This window comes from Pongo abelii, chromosome 8, assembly GCF_028885655.2.
Source record: "Pongo abelii isolate AG06213 chromosome 8, NHGRI_mPonAbe1-v2.0_pri, whole genome shotgun sequence".
Classification (NCBI taxonomy): Eukaryota; Metazoa; Chordata; class Mammalia; order Primates; family Hominidae; genus Pongo; species Pongo abelii.
The window spans coordinates 52,491,281-52,514,707 of record NC_071993.2 but is presented as its reverse complement, the minus strand read 5'-3'; the positions used below and the strand labels follow the sequence as shown (position 1 = coordinate 52,514,707).

At 40.8% G+C, this 23,427-nt stretch overlaps 1 protein-coding gene across 10 annotated transcripts in view; it reads right to left on the bottom strand.

Annotated features, from left to right (window-relative positions):
- Positions 1-23,427, bottom strand: part of MARCHF8 (membrane associated ring-CH-type finger 8) — a 142,933-nt gene that overhangs the window by 19,472 nt on the left and 100,034 nt on the right. For all 10 annotated transcript variants that reach the window (XM_054522213.2, XM_009245335.4, XM_002820679.6 and 7 more), the window contains one exon: positions 14,949-14,999. In XM_054522213.2, the coding sequence (XP_054378188.2) occupies positions 14,949-14,999 (51 nt within the window). The remainder of the gene's footprint in view (positions 1-14,948; positions 15,000-23,427) is intronic.

Genomic DNA, 23,427 nt, shown 5'->3' with positions numbered 1-23,427 from the left:
TGACAGGCAGAGGCTCACAGCAGAGATGTAAAGTTGGCTTGCCCCATCCCCACCCCTCCCTTCTCTCTACCACACAGCCTCCTGAATACCCGTCTGTCAGAGCTCTATCTCACAAAGGGCTGTCACAATGAGTTTAGGTGATATAATGAAGAACATGTTTTTTAGTAGTTATAGTTTCACATTAAAAAGTTAACCAATCAAAATCTGGAGGAGGGGCTTCAAGATGGCTGACTAGAGGCATCTGGTACTTACCTCCTCTACAAAGAAGAACCAAAATAGCCAGGAAGAATCAGACTTCGAATAGATCATCTAAGAGAGAACACGAATTCAACAGAGAAGTGACAGAAAACACCTAGAGCAGGCAAGGAGAGGGCAGTCAGGCAAGGCAGCCAAGAGGTTCCCCAGTGTGGGGAAAGGGGAAGCGAGTGATCCCCAGCGGTCCACATTCCCACCATGTACTTCTGCAATTCCAGCCATGACAGAGCCCTAGACCCTCACAGGCCTTGAGGCTAACAGAGGGAGCTGCCTGGAGGTGGCTAGAAGGCATTGCTCCAGGGAGGGAGCTCGTGATGAGTCCCACACACCCCTGGAGTCCAAGGCAGCTACAAGAAGACACCATACTGAGAGCCCAGTCCTCAGGAGACTGCATCCTGCTGGGGGCCCAACAGTCCCTGCTTCTCCACATCCCTAGAACCCCACTGACATTCCTCACCACAGCCACTGCAGCAGCTAGCTGCTGCTGCCAGGGATGAAGTGCAAACCATTTGGCAAAGATCCTGCTGCTCCAAGCAGTAAAGCCACTGCACGTCTTCACAAGCGCCAAGGACAAAGTGAGCAAAGTGTGCACTCCCTAGCCACTGGCATACCTACTGCCACTGAAAGCAACCCCACTCTCCCCAGTAGTAGGGCTGCAGTATAGCCACTGCTGCCTCCACCGGAGCATTCTGCCACGGCCTTGGAATCACCCAACCCCTTCCCAAGACTGCTAGAGCCTGAATGCATCCCTGGCGGGGCTGAAGTATGTCCTACCCAGTTCCTGAGTAAACCATCCTGGGGCCTGGGGACTGCACAGCCCATTCCACCACTATTGGAACCTGAGCATACTGCCTGGGCATCTGAGGTCAGGCCCACCCAACCTGCCATTACCGCCACATCTAGCACCCAATTGCGTACACATTTGGGCCTGAAGACTGGTTCACCCAGCCCATCACAGCCACTGCCGACATCAGTGCAAACTGCTTGGGAGCCAGAGGGTTGTCCTGCCACTGCTGCTGCCATCACCCATATCATGCCTGCTGCCCAGAAGCCCAAGAATTCACCCACCCACCCAGCTCACCACTGCCACTACCAGCATTTGAGCAAGCCACATGGAGGCCCCCCAAAAATAACCCACCTGACCCGCTAACACTGGTGCCAGCATATACTGCACTGAGGCCCAAGGGCAGGCATACTCACCCCACTACTGCCACCACTGGGACCAAGGACAGGCCAACCTGGTATCCCTGTCCCCAGCAAAACTTCACTACAGCCTCCACCATACCCTAAGATACTGAGGAAATCACAGACACCACTAACATGATTTATAGCCAAAGAAATCATACAGAGACTATACTACTGCACACAATGAGAATCAAAGCTAAAGTGCCCTGCACAACCAACACCACAGACACACCCTCAGGAAAAACTCCTCTCCTACAACAGCAAATTAAGAAAACTAGAAGAGACTGCACCAGACGTGCAGAGATTAACATAAGGACACAAGAAATGAAAAATCAAGGAAATATGACACCCACAAAGGAACCCAATAATTCTCCAGCAATAGATTCCAATCAAAAAGAAATTTATGAAATCCCAAAAAAGAATTCAAAATAATGATATTAAAACTCAGTGAACACTGGGCATGGTGGCTTTCACCTTTAATCCCAGTACTTTGGGAGCCCCAGGCAGGAGGACTGCTTGAGGCTAGGCGTTCGAGACCAATCTGAGCAACATAGTGAGACCTCATCTCTATAAAAAATAAAAATAAAAATTAGCTGGGCATGGTGATGTGTGCCTGTAGGCCCAGCTACTCAGGAGGCTGAGGTGGGAGGATTGCTTGAGCACAGGAGTTGGAAGCTGCAGTTAGCTATGATCGCACCACTATACTCCTGCCTGGGCAACAGAGCAAGATCAGGAAGCTCAGTGAGATACACAGGAATACAGACAAACAATACAAAGAAATGAGAAATGCAATTCAGGATATGAATGAAACATTTTCCAAAAATACATTATAAAAAAAAAACAAACAAATTCTGGAACTGAAAAATTCATTACATGAAATACAAAATACACTTGAAATATTCAACAAATAGAATAGATCAAGTAGAAGAAATAATTTCAGAACTTGAAGACAGGTCTTTTGAAATAATCCAGTAAGACAAAAAAATTTAAAAAAGGAATAGAAAAGAAAGAACAAAGCATACATGACATACGGGACACCATGAAATGACCAAATATTCAAATTTTCAGTGTCTCAGAAGAAAAACAGAAAACAAAAAAGATGGAATATCTAACAAAATAATAGCTGCAAACTTCCCAAGTCTTGCAAAAGATTTAGACATCTAGATATAAGAAGCTCAGAGATATCCAAATATAATTCAAGGTCTCCTCCACAGCACATTATATAGTCAAACAGTCAAAAGTCAAAGACAAATAGAGAAGCCTAAAAATAGCAAGAAAAAAGCATCTAGTCTTTTATAAGTGGACCCCCATCGAACCAACAGCAGACTTGTCAGCAGAAGCCTTACAGGCCAGGAGAGAATGGGATGATATATTCAAAGTGCTAAAAGAAAAAAAAAAAAAGGCCAGTCAAAGATACTATACCCAGCCAAGTATTTCTTCTCATTTTTTATCACTCATAAATGAGAAGAAATAAAGTCCTTCCCAGACAAGCAAAAGCTGAGGGAATTCACCACCAGACTGGTCCTATAAGAAATGCTTAAGGGAATCCTACACATGGAAGCACAAGGACAGTATTTGCCATCATGAAAACATACCAAAGTATAAAACCTACTGGTAGAGCAAACACACAAATAAGGAAGAGAAAGGACTCAAATGTTACCACTACAGAAACCCACCAAACCACAATGATAAACAATAAGAAAGAAGGAAACAAAGGATATACAAAACCAGAAATTATTAAATAAAGTGACAGGAATAAGCCCTCACATATTAATAGTAACCCTGAATGTAAATGAATTAAACTTTCCACTTGAAAGATAAAGACTGGCTGAATGGATTTAAAAAAACATTACTCAACTATATGCTGTGTACAAGAAGCTCATCGCACCTGTGCAGATACATATAGACTGAAAGTACAGGGATGAAAAAGATATTCCATGCAAATAAAAACCAAAAGCAAGCAGGACTAGCTATACCTATATCAGATAAAACAGACTTTAAGTCAAAAACAGTAAAAGACAAAGAGAGTCATTATATAGTAACAAAGGGATTAATTCATCAAGAGGCTATAACACTTCTACATACATCTGCACCCTACACCAGAGCACCCAGATGTATAAAGCAAATATTATTAAATCTAAAGGGAGAGACAGACTTCAATACAATAATAGCTGGGGACTTCAACACCCCATCATTAGACAGATCATCTAGGCAGAAAATGAACAAACATTACATTTAAACTGCATGTTAGGACAGTGGACTTAACAGACAGTTACAGAATGTTTCATCCAACAACTACAGAATACACATTTCTCAGCACACACCATTCTTCAGGATAGGCCGCATGTTAGGACACAAAACAAGTCTCAATGAAGTTTTTAAAAATTGAAATCATGTCAAGTATCTTTCTCAGACCACAATGTTTAAAACTAGAAATCAATTAGAAACTGTACAATTACATGGAAATTAAACAACATGCTCCTCAATGACCACTGGGTGAAGGAAGAAATTGAGGAGAAAACATAAAAATGCCTTAAATAAAAATCGAAATACAACCTACCAAAACCTATGGGATAGAGCAAAAGCATTGCTAACAGGGAAGTCCATAGCAATAAACACCTACATCAAAAGAGTAGAAAGATTTCAAACAAACAATTGAAGGATGCACCTCAAGGATCTAGAAATCCAAGAAAAAACCAAATCCAAAATTAGTAAAAGAAAAGAAATAATAAACATTAGAGGAGAACTAAATAGGAGCTAAAAAAACAAAACAAAACAAAAAAAAACCCAAAAGGATCAATGAAACAAAAAATTAATTTTTTGAAAAACTAAAATTGATAGACTAGCTACATTAACCAAGAAAAAAAGACAGAAGACCTAAATAAAATCTGAAATGAAAAAGGAGACATTACAAATGTTAACACAGAAATACAAAAGATCATCAGAGACTATTATGAACTATATGCTATCAAACTGGAAAACCTAGAGGAAATGGATAAACATATAACCTACCATGACTGATCAGAAAGAAACAGAAAACTTGGACAGATCAATAAGAAGTAATGAGATTTAAAGAGTAATAAAAAGTCTCCTAACAACGAAAGGTCCAGGATTGGATGACTTCACTGCCAAATTCTACCAAACTTTCAAAGAAGAACAATTCTTCTCTATTCCAAAAAATTGAAGAAGAGAGAATTCTCCTTAACTCATTCTACTAGACCAGCATTATGCTGACACCAAAACCAGACAAGGACACAACAAAAAATAAAACTACAGGCCAATATCCCTGATAGGCATAGATGCAAAAAATCCTTAACAAAATACTAGTAAAGCAAATCCAATTGCACATCAAAAAGACAGTACACGATTAAGGGAATTTATCCCAAGGATGCAAGGGTCTTTCATCACATGCAAATCAATAAATGTGACACATCATGTAAACAGAATGAAGGATAAAACCATATGATCATCTCAATAGAAGCAGAAAAGGCATTTGGTAAAATTCAACATTCCTTCATGATAAAAATTCTCAACAAACTAGGCAAGGAAAGAAATACTACAATATTAATAAAGGCCATATATGACAAACCCACAGCTAACATAAATCTGAATGGGGGAAAAGTGAAAGAAAGCTTTCCCTGTAAGAACTGGAACAAGACAAGAATGCCCGCTGATATGATTTGGCTGTGTCCCCACCCAAATCTCATCTTCAATTGTGGCTCCCATAATTCCCACATGTTGTGGGAGGGACTCAGTGGGAGATAATTGAATCATAGGCGCAGTTTCCCCCATACTGTTCTTGTGGTAGTGAATAAGTCTCATGAGATCTGATTTTGTAAGGGAAGCCCCTTTCACTTGGTTCTCATTTCTCCCTTGTCTGCCGCCATGTAAGTAAGAGATGCCTTTCATCTTCCCCCATGATTGTGAGGCCTCCCCAGCCACATGGAACTGTGAGTCCATTAAACCTCTTTTACTTTAAAAATTATCCAGTCTTGGGTATGTCCTTATCAGCAGTGGGAAAACAGACTAATACAGTAAATTGGTACCAGTAAGTGGGGTGCTGCTATGTAAAGATACCTGAAAATGTGGAAGCGACTTTGGATCTGGGTAACAGGCAGAGGCTGGAATGGTTTGGAGGGCTCAGAAGAAGACAGGAAAATGTGGGCTAGTGTGGAACTTCCTAGACATTTGTTGAATGGCTTTCACCAAAATGCTGATCATGATATGGACAATGAAATCCAGGCTGAGGTGGTCTCAGATGGAGATGAGAAACTTGTTGCGAACTGGAGTAAAGGTGACTCTTGCTATGTTTCAGCAAAGAGACTGGCAGCATTTTGCCCCTGATGTGTGGAACTTTGAACTTGAGGGAGATGATTTAGGGTATCTGGCTGAAGAAACTTCTAAGCACCAAAGCATTCAGGAAGGGACTTGGGTGCTGTTAAAAACATTCAGTTTTAAAAAGTTTTAAAAGCATTCTCAGAGAAACAGAAAATAAAAGCAGAAAATTTGTGGCCTCCTGATGCCATAGAAAAGAAAAACCCATTTTCTGAGGAGAAATTCAAGCTGGGTGTGGAAATTTGTGTAAGTAATGAACAGCCAAATGTTGATCACCAACTCAATGGGGGAAAATGTCTCAAGGGCATGTCAGAGATCTTTGCCGGCAGCCCCTCCCATCATAGGCCCAGAGGCCTAGGAGGAAAACAAATGGTTTCAAGGGCTGGGCCCAGGGCCCCCTTGCTGTGTGCAGCCTAGAGACTCCGTGCCCTGCATCCCAGCCACTCTAACCAAAGGCTACAAGCAGCCAGGGTATAGTTCAGGTCATGGCTTCAGAGGGTGCAAGCCCCAAGCCTTGGCAGCTTCCATGTGGTGTTGAGCCTGCGGGTACACAAATGTCAAGAATTGAGATTTGGGAACCTCCACCTAGATTTCAGAGAATGTATAGAAATGCCTGGATGTTCAGGCACTGGTATGCTGCAAGGATGGAGCCCTCATGGAGAACCTCTGCTAGGGCAGTGTGAAAGGGAAATGTGGGTTGCAAGCCCCCACACAGAGTCCCCACTGGGGCACTGCCTAGTGGAGCTGTGAGAAGAGGGCCACCATCCTCCCAACTCCAGAATGGTATATCTACTAACAGCTTGCACCGTGCACCTGGAAAAGCTACAGACACTCAATGCCAGCTTGTGAAAGCAGCCAGAAGGAGGGCTATACCCTGTAAAGCTACAGGGACAGAGCTGCCAAAGGCCGTGGGAGCCCACCTTTTGCATTAGCATGACCTGGATGTGAGACATGGAGTCAAAGGAGATCACTTTGGAGCTTTAAGAATGGACTGACCCATTAGATTGTGGACTTACATGGGGCCTTTAGCCCCTTTGTTTTGGCCAGTTTCTCCCATTTGGAATGAGTGTATTTATCCAGTGCCTGTGCCCCCATTGTATCTAGAAAGTAACTAACTTGATTTTGATTTTACAGGCTCACAGGTGGAAGGGAGTTGCCTTATCTGAGATGAGACTTTGGACTGTGGACTTTTGAGTTAATGCTGAAATGAGTTAAGACTTTGGGGGACTGTTGGGAAGGCATGGTTGGTTTTGAAATGTGAGGACATGAGATTTGGGAGGGGCCAAGGGTGGAATTATATGGTTTGGCTGTGTCCCCACCAAATCTCATTTTGAATTGTAGCTCCCATAATTCCCATGTGTCGTGGGAGGGACCCAGTGGGGGATAACGGAATCACAGGGGCGGTTTCCCCCATACTGTTCTTGTGGTAGTGAATAAATCTCATGAGATCTGATGGTTTTATAAGGGGAAACCTCTTTCGCTTGGTTCTCATTTCTCCCTTGTCTGCTGCCATGTAAGACAGGCCTTTCGCCTTCTGCCATGATTGTGAGGCCTCCCCAGCCACATGGAACTGTGAGTTCATTAAACCTCTTTTTCTTTAAAAATTACCCAGTCTCAGGTATGTGTTTATCAGCAGCGTGAAAACAGACTAATACACCCACTTTCACCACTCCTGTTCAACACAGTACTGGAAGTCCTAGTTAGAGCAATCAGGCAAGAGAAAGAAATAAAAGGCATTCAAATTGGAAAAAAGTAAGTTAATCTGTCCCTTTTTGCAGATGATATGATTTTATACCTAGAAAAACCTAAAGGCTTCATTAGAAAACTTAGATATGATAAATTCGGAAAAGTTATAGGATACAAAAATAAACATACAAAAATCGGTAGTGTTTCTATATACCAATAATGAACTAGTGGAGAAAGAAATCAAAAAGGCAATCCCACTTAAAATAGCTATACGAAATAAAATACCTAGAAATAAATTTAATCAAAGAGGTGAAAGCCGTTGCAAGGAAAACTACAAAACACTGATGAAAGAAGCTGAAGAGGACACGAACAAATTGCAAGACATCCCACGTCCACGGATCAAAAAAATCAGTGTCATTAAAATGACCATACTATCCAAAGCAATCTACAGATTCAATGCAATCGCTATCAAAATGTCAATGTCATTTTACACAGAAACAGAAAAAAACAATCCTAAAACCATATGGAACCAAAAAAGAGCACAAATAGCCAAAACAATCCTAATAAAAACAAACAAAGCTGAAGGGATCACACTGCCTGACTTCAAAGGATATTACACAAGGCTACAAAAACCAAAATAAGCATGGTGTTGTTATAAAAACAGATACAGGCCAGGAGTGGTGGCTCACACCTACAATCCCAGCACTTTGGGAGGCCAAGGCAGGTGGATCACCTGACATCAGGAGTTCAAGACCAGCCTGGCCAACTTGGTGAAACCCCATCACTACTAAAAATACAAAAATTAGCCAGGCTTGGTGGTATGCACCTGTAATCTCAGCTATCAGGGGGCTGAGGCAGGGAGAATTGCTTGAACCCAGGAGGCAGAGGTTGCAGTGAGCCTAGATAGTGCCACTGCACTCCAGCCTGGTCGACAGAGCAAGACTATCTCAAAAAACAAACAATAACAACAAAACAAACCCAGACACACAGAACAATATAACAAAATCAACAACACAGAAATAAATCCACGTATTTACTGCAAACTGATTTTCAACAAAGGTACCAAAAACATGCGTTACGGAAAGGACACCCTCTCAATAAATGGTGCTGGGAAAATTAGAGATCCATACGCAGATGAATGAAACTGAAGCCCTGTCATTGCATACAAAAATCAACTCAAGATGGACTAAACACTCAAACATAAGACCTGAAACTATACAACTATTAGAAGAAAATACAAGGATTACACTTCAAGACATTGATCTAGGCAATGATTTTATGGCTAAGACCCCAAAGCATAGGCAACAAAACCAAAAACCGACAAAAGGGACTATATTAAACTGAAAAGCTTCTGCACGGCATAGGAAACAATCAACAGAGTGAAGACATAACCTGTTGAATGGGAGAAAATATGTGAAAACTACGCATCGAACAAGGAACTAACATACAGAATATGTAAGAAACTCAAACAACATTAAAAACACAAACAATCCCATTAAAAAGTGGGCAAAGGACATGACCAGACATTTCTCAAAAAAAGACATATAAATGACCAACAGCTGCATGAAAAACTGCTCAGCATCCCTAATCATCAGGGAATAAGAGATGTTGGTGAGGATGCAGAGAAAAGGGAACTCTTATGTATTGTTGGTGGGAATGCAAATTAGTACAACCAGTATGAAAAACAGTATGGGAATTCCTCAAAAAACTAAAAATAGAACTACTATATAATCCAGCAATCTCACTACAAAGTATTTCCCCAGAGGAAAACAAATTAGTATTATCAAAGAGATATCTATACTCCCATGTTTATTGTAGCACTGTTCGCAAAAGATATGCAATCAGCCTAAGTGTCCACATCAATGGACAAACAGGTAAAGAATTCGTGACACATATACACAATGAAATACTATTCAGCCACACAAAAAGAATGAAATCATGTCATCTGCAGCAACATGGATGGAGGTCATTATGTTAAGTGAAATAAGCCAGACACAGAAAGACAAATATTACATGTTCTCACTCACATGTGGGAGCTAAAAAAATTTGATCTCATGGAGGTAGAAAGTAGAATTATAGGTACCAGAGGCTGGGAAGGGTGTGCATGGAGGCAGGAGTGGGGGATAAAGAGAGATTGGTTAATGGGTACAAAAATACAGTTAGATAGTCACAATAAGTTCTAATGTTCAATAACAACAGAGTAGGGTGACTACAGTTAACAATATATTATATCCTTCAAAATAACTAGAAGAGAGGTTTAAAATGTTTCCGACACATAGATATGATAAATATTCACAGTGAGGGACACCCCAAATACCCTGACTTGATCATTACATAGTCTATGCATGTAACAAAATATCAGAGGTACCCCATAAATGTGTACAAATAAACTAAAAAAAGAAAACCAATCAAATGTGATTTCAGATACTACACAATGATATAAAACTTTGAGTTTGTTCTTTAGAAAATGATTAAGCAAACAGCAGCAAGGGACGTACATAGGGTGAGGACTGAGTGTGGATGGGGCATCTGGGGAACATCCTCCAGGATGGCTCAGTGGGCCCACATGGTCAAGGACCCTGCAGTGAGGTGAAGGTCTGGGCAAGATGCATGGGAGTTTCATGGGGGCTGCATTCCAGTGCCCATCTTTGTATAAAGCATGTCACCTGTGGGACTCAAACGGCCTCAAACTTCTCCAAGCACCCAGTCAATTAAACAGATTTTTTCCCAAAGGGGGACATTCTGCTGCTTCTAAAAATATAAGATTTTCTACACACTGCTATCATTACAAACTGTGATAGGTGCTATGAAGAAAAAGAATAACAAAACCCAAATGGGTGATAAAATTTAGACTAAGGGGAGGGTGTCAAGGGTAAGTGCCTCTAAAGAAGCTAAGAACTGAAAGAGAAATGAGTTAGGAATTTTAGCCATTCATGCAAAAAAGGGGTAAGATTGGGAGGGGCCTCTCGGATAGAACAGCATTTGCAAAGGTGCGCAGGTAGGAATTTGGCTTGTTTGAAAATCGTCAAGGTAGTCACCATACCTAGATCATCATGACCAAGGGGATATTGCACAGGATCAGGTTCCAAGTGGCCAGGCCCAGGTCACCTTAGATATGACAGCTCAAGGTAGTGTAATCAGAAACACTGAAGAATTGAAAAGAGAAGCATTAGGATTCTACTTACTGGCTGCTGGGTGCTAGATGGTCTGGGATAGATTCTTGAGAAGCTACTGCAGGAGTTTAGGAGGCCTGGGCCTGGGAGGTGGCTGGGATGATGAAGAGGAATGAACAATGGGCTGGGTATCAAGTGTCTAGCAGAACAGCATGCAAACATTGACTCAACATGTACTGACAACCTCCAGGGCTCCATCCCATCACTGGCTCTGCAGATTTAGGGGTAAACAAAGCATGGATCTACACTCATGGAGGTTACATGTGGGGTGAAGGTGCAATGGAAAAAATTCATGAAAACCCAGGCAGAGATAAGTGCGATCTTGAAAAATAAAAGGAAAAGGTCACTTTGGACCCCTTAGGACGTTAATTGGAGGTGACCAATTTGGTAACAGAGGCTCAACAAATGATGTCCATTAACATTGTACTATCAATACAAAGTAAGTATTGGGTGAAGACTTTGCCATTGTAATTACTTAAATATTCCAATATGCTTCTTCTATTAACTCCTTAAGGGGATCAAATCCAGCTGCCCATTTTGAAGACAGGCAAGCCACCACAGACCTAGCAGCCTCATGAACATCCCATCCAACCTACCTGCTTCCTTCTTTGAAAATGGAGCCTGGTTTTTAAAGTCAATATGCTTCCAATACACACTGAGACACTTTGTAACAAAATCTAGATGGAATACTAGGAGGCATGATTAAAGGTTTATTTTTTACCTCTTTCCAACCTCTAAATTTATGCCAGCAAGAGGTGAACTGTAGAAGCATAAAGCAGACTGCAGTGACTGGCTAATGTGCTGACCCCAGCTGGGGTCTAAAAGTCAGCAGAAAAAGTCTCCTGACAGAGACAACGGGGATTTCAGGTAGCATACAGTATGTCCACATTGTGGCCTCCTTTAATCTCAAGAGTATGTCTGCTATACTGAAGATACGATTTTACATGTCACGGCCTAAAACTGGCTTCAAACAGCAGGTTCATTTAATAAATACTCCAATAAAAAACTGTCTTCTCAAAAACAGTTATCTTCCACAGGGGGCCTGCCCTCCCTTCCTTGGTCCCACTGAACTGGTTCATGTCTAACCACCTTATACAGCATGCTAACTATCTTCGTTACAAAAGGGTACACTTTGCAACAGAATTTCATGTTGACAGGTTAACCAGGAAGTTCTGTGAGTAATCCAATGTTCTAAAGGCTCATTCCACTCAGATACTCTTCAATGACCATAGTAACCATCCCGGAACTCACTGGACACACTAAGTGTCCAGTCACAAACAGCACACAGTAAAAAGGTATTCAAGAAGGGGCCAGGCATGGTGGCTCACGCCTGTAATCCTAGCACTTTGGGAGGCCAAGGCGGGTGGATCAGGAGGTCAAGAGTTTGAGGCCAGCCTGATCAACATAGTGAAACCCTGTCTCTACTAAAAATACAAAAATTAGCTGGGCGTGGTGGCACGCACCTGTAATCCCAGCTACTCAGGAGGCTGAGGCAGGAGAATTGCTTAAATACAGGAGGCGGAGGTTGCAGTGAGTCAAGATTGCACCACGGCACTCCAGCCTGGGCTACAGAGCCAGACTCTGTCTAAAAAAAAAGGTATGCAAGAAGGAAAAAACAATGTATGGTTCTCCATTGTTCAGCAATAAATAATAAAGCTACCATTAAATGAACTGTCCTGGCCCAATCAACCTAAGGTCACCAGGATTCAATGAAGTTTGACAAGAGTCAGGTTTGTTGGCTCAGCGTAATGGGTGAGCTACTCCATGGTTTCATGCAAACGTTAATCCCAAGACTCAGAACAACCCTGAAGGTTGTATTATTACCCTACTTTTTTTTTTGTTTGTTTGTTTTTGAGACGGAGTTTTGCTCTTGTTGCCTAAGCTGGAGTGCAATGGTGTGATCTCAGCTCACTGCAACCTCCGCCTCCCAGATTCAAGCGATTCTCCTGCCTCAGCCTCCCAAGCAGCTGGGACTGCAGGTGTGCACCACCACGCCTGGCTATTTTTTTGGATTTTTAGTAGAGATGGGGTTTCATCATGTTGGCCAGGCTGGTCTCAAACTGCTGACCTCAGGTGATCTGTCCACCTCGGCCTCCCAAATTGCTGGGATTACAGGTGTGAGCCACCATGCCTGGCTTACCCTACTTTTACTGATAACTAAATTAAAGCTCAGAGAGATGTCCTTTTTCAAAATCACATGGCTAGTAAACCATCATCCATGTTAATTCCAAAACCCTTACAAAGCTCAAAATACCCACAACACAAGCCAAGACGATAGCCTTTCCTCTAGACATTTTAAGATGGTGGTTTGCAAACAGTTTTTTTTAACTATAGGAAGAAGTTTCCTTTAAATAGAATGTGACTGAAATCCATGAACGAACAGGTACATATCTAAGGCATAGGATGTCCTCCTTCAGAACTGCCCTTGGCTACTAGGGCAAGGCAACATACATGTGCTACTGAGCGTTTTTTAACACATTTAATTCAACTTAAGCAAACAGACCATCTGCAGCTGCACCTTCTCACTTTTCTCCGTGCTTAGACACTGATTAGCTCCTTTGAAAGGTGCAAAAATGGGCAAAAATGGTTTACCACTGCATAGTTCTAGCACTGCAGCATTCCTGGCCGAAGGGACAGCAAAAGAAAAGAAATGGAGGTTGGATGGGAAAAAATATTTTGTGAAAAGCATTCCTATTTTTAATGCAAAATTAAGCGGAAGAATAATATAATTAGATTACAAATATGCCTAAGAACAGACGAATGTCTTAAGAAGGTTTGCCAGAGTTTACTTTTAGTTTTAAAAAATAAGGTGACCTGAATGAAAACATATGTGTAGTCAGTACATTAAAATGGCATATAATGTAACTGTTCATTTCAGAGTATCTAGGAGGCCTGAGACAGCAGACAGATTTTGTCACTTGTTCAAATCCTCCCAGCTGAATCTGTGTTGTGTTTGGCCATATGCCAAAAACATGGGGAAAAGGTCCACCCTTGCAAAGAACTTTCATGGCTGTAACTGCATGGCGAAGGGGTTGGCCAGAGTCAATGTCTGGGCTGAGAGAGGAGCACTGCCTAGAAGCAAGCTCACTGCATCAGATACACTCTGCTGGTTCCCAGGCCATACCCTAGCAGCCAGTGTGCTCCTAGTGGGCTAAAAAGACCACACCACAGGTGAGGAGATGCTGTTGGATGGCTGATTCACTTCCCAAGCCCTCCTTTCCCTAGCTGCCTTCCAGCTAGAGGTGGCCTGTGATCCAGTTCTGGCCAGGGAGATGTAAGCAGATTTCAGGCAGCCAGGTGGGACTTGTGGGACAACTTTTGCCTTCCTGCTGAAAATGGTGACTCTCAGCTAACAGACCTGTTAATCCTTGATCATTCCTCTAATTCCTGCCAAGGCCACAGCCACAATGCCTGAAGGTCCAGCTCTCATTGTGAGACCATGTGTCAAGTAGGAGGTAGCACAGAGAGGAAAGAGCCTGGGTCCCTGGCAACATCTGTTGCAGGGAGCCGAAGACCCACGGGACGTGACCAACTCAGCATTCTCCTGGAGACTGCTCCTGCCAACAGGTTTGCTGGAGGCAATCACTCCCTGGTGCTGAGGTTCTCTACTGCAACATCTAGAGCCTTTTGTTCAAGGAATGCAGTCTTGCAAGCCTCCTCTAGACTGAGCAGCTGACCCCTTCTTCCACTCCACTTCTCACTATCTCTTTTGCCTAATAAATACGGAGGGCTGTGTAAAGCTCAGAGCCCTTGTCCACTAGAGCCAAGATGCCTCCTTCTTCCAAATATACTCTTTTGTCTCGTCTTTTATTCCCACGTTCACCCCTTGTTCAGTCCCCCTAGGTCCATGCGGGTTACACAGTGGCACCCCGAACAGCCACAGAATCGGGTGCACTACAATCTGTGAGCAACTCTGCCCTGGATCACCTACCTCCAGACACCTTGTCAAATGAACCATATAAGTCCATAATTATGTAAGTCACCATAGTTAGCTTTTTGTTACTTTCAGTCAAATATATTCCTAATTGTGGCAACAGACTCTCCTGTGCCTGAGATTTCTTCTCCCTTAAAGTATATGGTTTTCTGGAAAAAATGGAATTTTCTCCCAGAAGTCACTTCCCCCAACACACACTCAAAATTGCCTTACCAGAAAAACATAACTGCCACATACCTCTTATGGTCCCAGAACAGATTACAGAAATGTATCAAGAACTCTAATGTCTTTTCAGAAAAAAAAAAGAGTATAAACACATGTAAGGCATAGGAACACAAAAGACTCAAGGTAATAAATAACATTTATCAGTGGCACTCTACCTTAGAAATGTTGCTTGAATGACTCATGGAATGTCCCAAAGTCTTCTCATTCTGCAAGAAAATCAAACAGGTTTTAATTACCAATCTTTGATTAAAATATGCAAAGAACAAGTAATTGATCATAACAACCCTACTGACAAATCATTCCCTGAACTAGAATTTGCAAAGCACAACCTACTATATACTAGATGTATGTAGCCAGGCAGTAAATATTGCACATTTGGGCAAAATGAATAAACAATAGTCCCTGTCCTAAAGGATTCAACATTTTATTTAAAAGATTTAATTTTTTATTATCAGGAAAAAATAAGAGTTTAGAATTCACTTTCAAAATAAGATGGTAATAAGTGTCTTAAGTCACATTTCACGTGAAAGTTCAGATGGTGGTTAAGTGTCTTAAGACACACTTCAAGTGGAGAGGCTGCATGCTCAGTTGTATGTGACACAGTCCACATTATGAGGAGTCACTGTGAAAGAGCGAAGAAAGTAGGACAGCTGACCAGCCCTGGGGTGTCTGGCTAACAAAGTGCTGAATACTCAATAGGGACATCACACAGCTCACATCTCCTTCAACTCAGTTTCTCCTCCTGGAGCAGGGAAATCTGGGAGCCACGCTAGCCTCCTTCCTCTCATGCCCCTCCACATTCAGTCACATAGTCTTGTATCAAATTCTTCCACTTCTCAATCACAACTCATTTTCATTTTTATTGTCAATGCTTTAGTTTAGATTCTCTTCATTTCTCAGCTAGAATTCTTGAAGAATAACGTCCCACCTGGCCTTTTTGCCTTTAGGTTGACCTCCCTGATACACAACTATCATGGGCTAAATTGTGTATTCCCCTCCCTTCTGTGAAAATTTAGATGTTGATGTCCTAAACTCCTTGTTCCTCAGAATATAACTATTTGGAATAGGGCCTTTAAAGATGTAATTAAGTTTACATGAGGTCAATAGTAGTCCCGGCTACTCAGGAGGTGACTCTAATCCTAGTGGACTCTAATCCAATAGGACTGGTGTCTTTGTAATAAGAGGAGATTGTGACACAGACACACACAGATAAAAGACAATGTGAAAACAGAGGGAGAAGATGGCCATCTACAAGCCAAGGAGAAACCAGCCCTGCTGCCACCTTGATCTTGGACTTCCAGCCTCCAGACTATGAGAAAATAAATTTCTGTTGTTTAAGCCACCTTCTGTATGGCACTTTGTTATGGCAACCCTCAAACAACTATGATCATCTTCCATCCTATGACTTTCTTTAAAAAAAAAAAAAATGAACATTCTAAACATAAATCTGATTTTTAAAAATAAGGTCATTTTCCTGAATCTACTCATTCTTGCTCTAAACCCAAATGAGTAACAAAAACTATTGCCTAAGGAAGAGAAGATCTTAGTTGTATTTCCTTGCTCTGTCACCTAGGCTGGGAGTGCAGTGGCATGATGATGGTTCACGGCAGCCTTGACCTCTTGGGCTCAAGTGATCCTCCTGCCTCAGCCTTCTGAGGAAATGGGACTACAGGGATGTGCCAACATGTCTGACTAAATACTTTTTGTGGAGACAGAGATCACTCTGTCACCCAGGATAGAGTGCAGTGGCAAAATCACAATCATGGTTCACTGAAGCCTCAACCTCCTGGGCTCAAGTGATCCTCCCGCCTCAGCCTCCCGAGTAGCTAGGACTACAGGCATGTGCCACCATGTCTGACTAAGTATTTTTTGTAGAGACAGGGTCTCGCTATGCTGCCCAGGCTCAACTCCTGGCCTCAAGTAATTCTCCCATCTGAGCTTTTCAAAGGACTGGAATTATAGGCATGAGTCACCACATCTGACCTGTTTCTTCATCTTAAGGCAGTCAATTAGTAAATTATAAAGTATGCTCAAAGTGTTGGGAGACTATTACCAAAGAATGTTTCTAAAAGGTCAAGTTTCACTTTGGGAGGCCGAGGCGGGCAGATTGCCTGAAGTCAGTAGTTCGAGACTTGCCTGACCAACATGGTGAAACCCCGTCTCTACTAAAAATACAAAAATTAGCCGGGCATGGTGGCACATGCCTATAATCCCAACTACTCAGGAGGCTGAGGGAAGGAGAATCGCTTGAAACTGGGAGGCAGAGGTTGCAGTGAGCTGAGATCACGCTACTGCACTGCATTCCAGCCTGGGCAACAGAGCGAGACTCCGTCTCAACAACAAAAAAAAAGACCAAGTTTAACTAGCAATTTAATTCAATCATGTTATTCACACATTCATTCACTGGGAATGAAAGCCCTCTGTCCAGAGAACAAGTAATCTGAGTTTCATTCATTAGTCAAGAATGTACTTATAGGTAAACAAAGGGCGCTGCTGTGAGTTCCAATTTTAAGGCCAAGCTACTGGTGACTTACTATTAAATTTTAGTGTAGTCTACTAAGTTAAAACAAAGACACCATAGGCCTTGGATTATCTGTACAGAAAGCCAATTATAACCACTGCTACATTACTTACTACCTCACAAGGAATGGGTGGTTTGACACCATCTGGAAATCTACAGAGAAATTCACAAGTACTAAGAGAAGCCAATAAATCACATCCTCAGACCTTTTTGACATTAATTATTCAACAGAGAATGGATATTGGAGTGAGGGAGAACTACCTGCTAAGCTAACATTATAAACCCAGATTGAGAGCTAAAGCTGTTCCTTACCCTTTAAGAAATAAATTTGATAATGCAAGCTTTTATTTTGTTTTCTTGTTAGAACAATTCATATTTTACACTGGTAAAACCAAACAAATAACAAGCCCTAGAAAACACAGGGGTTTTAAAGCCTGAAACTTGTCAATGTTTAGGGTTGCTTCTCCACTACCTGGTAGGATCTTAACAGTACAGTTCCAGCAGACCAGACCATCTTTTATTTTCCCCCAATAAACACTGCTCTTTTTTTTTTCTTTTTTCTTTCTTTTTTTTTTTTTTAATATGTAGTCTCGCTCTGTCGCCCAGGCTGGAGTGCAGTGGCGCAATCTCGGCTCACTGCACGCTTCGCCTCCCGGGTTCACACCACTCTCCTGCCTCAGCCTCCCAAGTAGCTGGGACTACAGGCGCCCGGCTAAGTTTTTGTATTTTTAGTAGAGACGGGGTTTCACTGTGTTAGCCAGGATGGTCTCGATCTCCTGACATCGTGATCCGCCCGCCTCAGCCTCCCAAAGTGCTGGGATTACAGGCGTGAGCCACTGCGCCCAGCCTAAACACTGCTCTTTAGATGTCCATTTATTTGGACTTAAAATATATAGTTCAGGACAACATCAGAGATATTTTCCAGAAAGCAAATCCCAAAACTCATTCAAATCAGTCATTCTTCCCACACTTATTTACTATGCAACTACTATGTGCAAACAACTGTGTCAGGCATAGAATATGGACCAAAATCTCACTCCTAACCATGTGCCAATGATAATATTGAGAATCCCTTATTTGAAATGCTTGGGACCAGAAGTGTTTCATATTTCTGAGTTTTTTGGACTTTGGAATATTTGCATTATACTTACTGGTGGAGCATCCCAAATCTGAGAATTCAAAATCTGAAAGGTGACAATGAGCACTTACTTTGAGTGTCAAGCTGGCATTCCAAAGTTTCAGATTTTGAAGAATGCTGGATTTTGAGTTTTTGGATTAGGGACGCTCAATGTGTATTACCACTGAACTCCTCTGAAAAAGTGTTTTGGTGAGAAATGTCCAAACTAGGGAAGAGCTTAAGAATGACATAAAAGAAGCACATACATGAAGTATATCAAGGTTGAAGTATGACACCACTCTGCCCTATAGTCAGAATGGTATCTTGGCTCTGAATGAGAAGTAAAGTTTGCCAAGCATCAATGTAAAGAAGTGGAATTAGACATACTAAGGAGAAAAAAGATCCAGTTCATGCCCAAACTAAGCTTCAATGCCCAAGTAATAAAAACCTTGGTAAATTATTTACAGCTCTTTAACACATTCAGTCACTGCTTACTGGATAACACCATCTTGTGACCCCAGGAGAGATGGAAGCCTCACTGCATCTTCCTTCCTTCCTCAGAGAAGGTACTAGGAGATGCCACACACTACCCTGGCTTTCATCTCCACATCTCTCTGGTGGGCTCTTTTCATCTACATTCAACATGAGAGCTCCTCAGAACACAGCCTCATGCCCTCTAGATTTCATTTGTTTTCTCCTTTAGCCAGTGCTTCTCCAACTCTGGACACCTAATCATTTAGGGATCTTGCTAAAATGTAGATTGTGGTTTGTTAGATCTAAGGGGGACTGAGATTTCTGCATTTCCAAAAAGCTCCCAGGTGACTCCCATGCTGCGGTCCCCAGACCACAGTTTGAGGTGCAAGTTTTCATTCCAAATCTTGAACCAGAAAAATCAATAAAGGCTATGAGTTTTGTTTGTTTGTTTTTAAGACAGGGTTTTGCCATGTTGTCCAGGCTGGAGGACAGTAGTTATTCACGAGTACCATCATGTCATACTACAGTCCCTAATTCCTGGGCTCAAGTGATCCTCCCACCTCAACCTCCCAAGTCGCTGAGACTACAGGCACACTACTGCACCCAATTTATGACTCATGTTTTAAAAAGCAAGTCGTGACGATTTTAAAAGTAAATTCCTATGTAAAAGATGGCTGTGAGCCCACAATTGAGTTAATACAAATAAATCAATCAGGAAACACAGTGGTACAGACTGGGAAAGACTGAGTCTGAGGGTGTGAGAAAACAAAGTTTTCTTAATGTGAGAAGCCACCAGATCACAAAGATAAAGAGAAGCTCTGCTGAAGAATAAGGCACATTTTACAATTTAATCAGTGCTGTCAATGATGTTTTTTGCAAGTCCACATGTGGCTCCCAACAGAATGTACTTGTGGGTAGAGCCAAGGCGTAAAACTCACATAGACCAAATACACCCTGGAAAGTAGAAACCAATAATTATCAAGAAGACAATGAGGTGAGATGCCTAAGCGAGTTTTTGGGATTCTGTATGAAAGAGTCAAACAACAGGACTTCATTATGTGGGGTTTTCCTGAAACTCTGACCAGGACTGGTCCTTAAAAAAACAAACAAAATATGTGGGCAATGAACACCGCTAACTACATACTCAATACCTATCTCCCTTTGTCCCCACCAAAAGAACCCTGACTTTGTCCTGAGCAGCAACAAATCCAGCTAAAAGTTCTCACTTTTCCACACTACTTTGCAGTTACGGAAAAATATTAAATATATAAAAAGTTCTTTTGAAAGAAATTAACTAAAGATTTCCTGGGAAAACATTTTGCTTTCCTGATATTGCCATTGCCCATTTCTCTGGAATTCTTCTTCCCTCATCCAGCCTGGAATATAGACGTTAATACCACGAAGTAAAGCAGTTCACTTTGGGACTATGGAGAAGATAGTTACTAGAAGTCTGAAACTTTTTGGTCTCAGGACCCCTTTATCCTGTAAAAAATGATTGAGGGCCAGGCGTGGTGACTCACACCTGTAATCCCAGCACTTGGGAGGCCGAGGTGGGAGGATCACCTGAGGTCAGGAGTTCGAGACCAGCCTGGCCAACATGGTGAAACCCCATCTCTACTAGAAATACAAAAATTAGCTGGGTGTGGTGGCGCATGCCTGTAATGCCAGCTACTTGGAAGGCTGAGGCAGGAGAACTGCTTGAACCTGAAAGGTGGAGGTTGCAGTGAGCCGAGATCACGCGATTGAACTCCAGCCTGGGCAACAAAAGCAAAACTCCATCTCAAAAAAAAAAAAAAAAAAAAAAGAAAAAGATTAAGGACTCCCAAAACATTTAGATTATGTAGGGTTTTATCTATGGATATTTGCAATATTAGACATTAAAACTGACAGCGTAAAAACTATATCTCTTAATTCATTTAGCATTAGTAATAAACCCAGTTAACATAAATAACATTTCAATGAAGTTTAACTATTTTCTCAAAAAAAAAAAAAAATTAGTGAGCAGAGTGGTACTCCTGTACATTTTTGTAAATCTCATTGTTTAATAGAAGACAGCTAGATTCCTGCATCTGTTTATGTATTAAATCTCTTCTGATCTGTTGCTTTTGTGAGGACCCATTCAAAACTCAGAGTTGACATAATCATGATTTTAAGCTGAAGACATCTGATATTCAATGAATGCAGGAAGAAGCCTTCTCCATACTTCCCTTATATGATTAAAAGCAGAAACTGTGACAAATGAGGCTGCCATAAATTCCCTCTTCAACCATTTACTCCCAGGAAGGAGATCGAGAGTAAGCGTACCATAATTCGCCTGTCTAGGAGGAGTCTTATGGCCATGAAGAGGAGGAGAAGACACTCCCATCTACACAAACATTGTCACAAGCTTTCTTATCTCTTAATTTGTTGGGAGGGGAGGGGAGGGGAGGGAGGCAGGCAGGAAGGTGGGGAGAGGAGAAAGGAAAGGAAAAAAAGAGAAAAGAGAAGAGAGAAAAGAAAAGAGAAAGGAAAAGAAAAACTAAAAGCAGCAGGAAATAAATGACTCATCATATTCTCCATGGTACATGGGAACCACAAAAAGATTAACAGCCGACTTAACCTCAGAAACCAGGGAGGCCAGAGACAGTGGAAGGACATAAAGAACTCCAAGGAAAAAAATGTGAACCAAGATAATTATATTCAGCAAAACTATCTTCAAAAATGAAGATGAAAAATACATTCATAGATAAAACAGAAACTCAGAGAATTCATTGCAAGTGGATGCACCTGAAAAGAAATACTAAAGGAAGTTCTTTGAGTTGAAAGCATGTACTGCCAAACAGTAGTCAAAAGTAACTGTGTAACTATAAGACAATATAAATGCATATATATTTTCCTTTCTTAAATAATTTAAAAAGGAATTATATAAAAACTATGTATATAATTGTATTGTTAAACCTATAACATAAAGAAATGTAATGTATTTAATAGTAATACGAGATAAGTGGGTACAAAGTTGTCATCATTATACTAATATCAGACAAAACAGAATTCAGAAAATTTTACCAGAGATAAAGAGGGACTTCTACTATGAAAGGTTGGCATAAGGAAATGATATCACATGGAAACTCTACACTGAAACAAATGAAGACAATAAGGAGTGCTAAGTTTAAAATAACAAACTGTATAAACATATAATGCTCTCCTTTCCTTTATGTCTTTAAAAGACAGTTAAATAAACTAATAACTGCTACAATGTATTGTTGGGTTTGTAACATAAATAGATATGTATAAACAATTATTAGTAAAGAAATAGAGGTACATAGGAGGAATCATTCTATGTCTTACAGGAATTAAATCAATATGAATCTGAAGAAGATTCTGTTAGAAAAAAATATATATACATAGTAAACCCTCAACCATTAAGAAAATAATTTTTTAAATAGCATTAGAAATAATTTTTTAAAAATCATTTAAGGAATTAAAATATTACAATACAAAATAATGCAAAAGAAAGCAATAAAGGAAGAACACAGGAACAAAAATGGCAAGACACATAGAAAACAAAAAGTAAAATGGCAAACAAAGCAAACCATATCAATAGCATGAGCTGCAAATGGATTAACAAATCAACAGGAAGGGTTGTCAGGATGTACAAAAACACAAAATCCAGTTGTATTCTAAGTTCAGGAGATACAATTAGACTCAAAATTATAAACAGGATTACAGTAAAAGAAGCAAAAAGGTACATAGCACAAAAACCACCACCATAAAAAGGGTTTTTATATTTATAAAAAATAATATCTGATATTATATTAATATCAGATAAAAGACTTAGGAAAATTTTACTAGAGCTAAAGAGGGACTTTTACTATGATAAGGTCAACCATCATGAAGGTATAATAATTATATATAAGCACCTAATATGAAAACCACAAAATACATAAAGCAAGAACTGACAGAGCTGAGTGAAAAACAGATAATACTTGCAGACTTCAAAATCCTGCTTTCAACAATGAACAGCCGAGCTATGTAAAAGACTTGAACAGCACTAAACCAACTTGACCTAACAGACATCCATAGAATACAAAACCCAACAACAACAACAGAATATACATTCTTCTCAAGTGCACATGGAACAGTCTCCACAACAGCCTATAGAGTAGCCCACAAAACAAACATCAGTAAATGTAAAAGGACTCAAATCATATACAGTATGATTCTGGCTACAACAGAGTTAAACTTTAGAGTTAAATGTTATTGTTTATCAACAGCAGAGAGAAACTACCAAATTCACAAATGCAGAAATTAAACAACAAAATCTGAAATAACCAGTAAATCAAAAAAGAACTCACCAAAAAAAAAAAACTAGAAAATTTATTTGAGATTCATAAAAATGAAGTCACAAAATACCACACTTACACAATGCAACTAAAATAGTGCTTAGGGGGATATTTATAGCTGTAAATGACAAGATTAAAGAAAGGTACAGAGAAAACGCAGTCATATGTAAGTCAGAAAGAAAGGCCTATCAGAAGCCAAA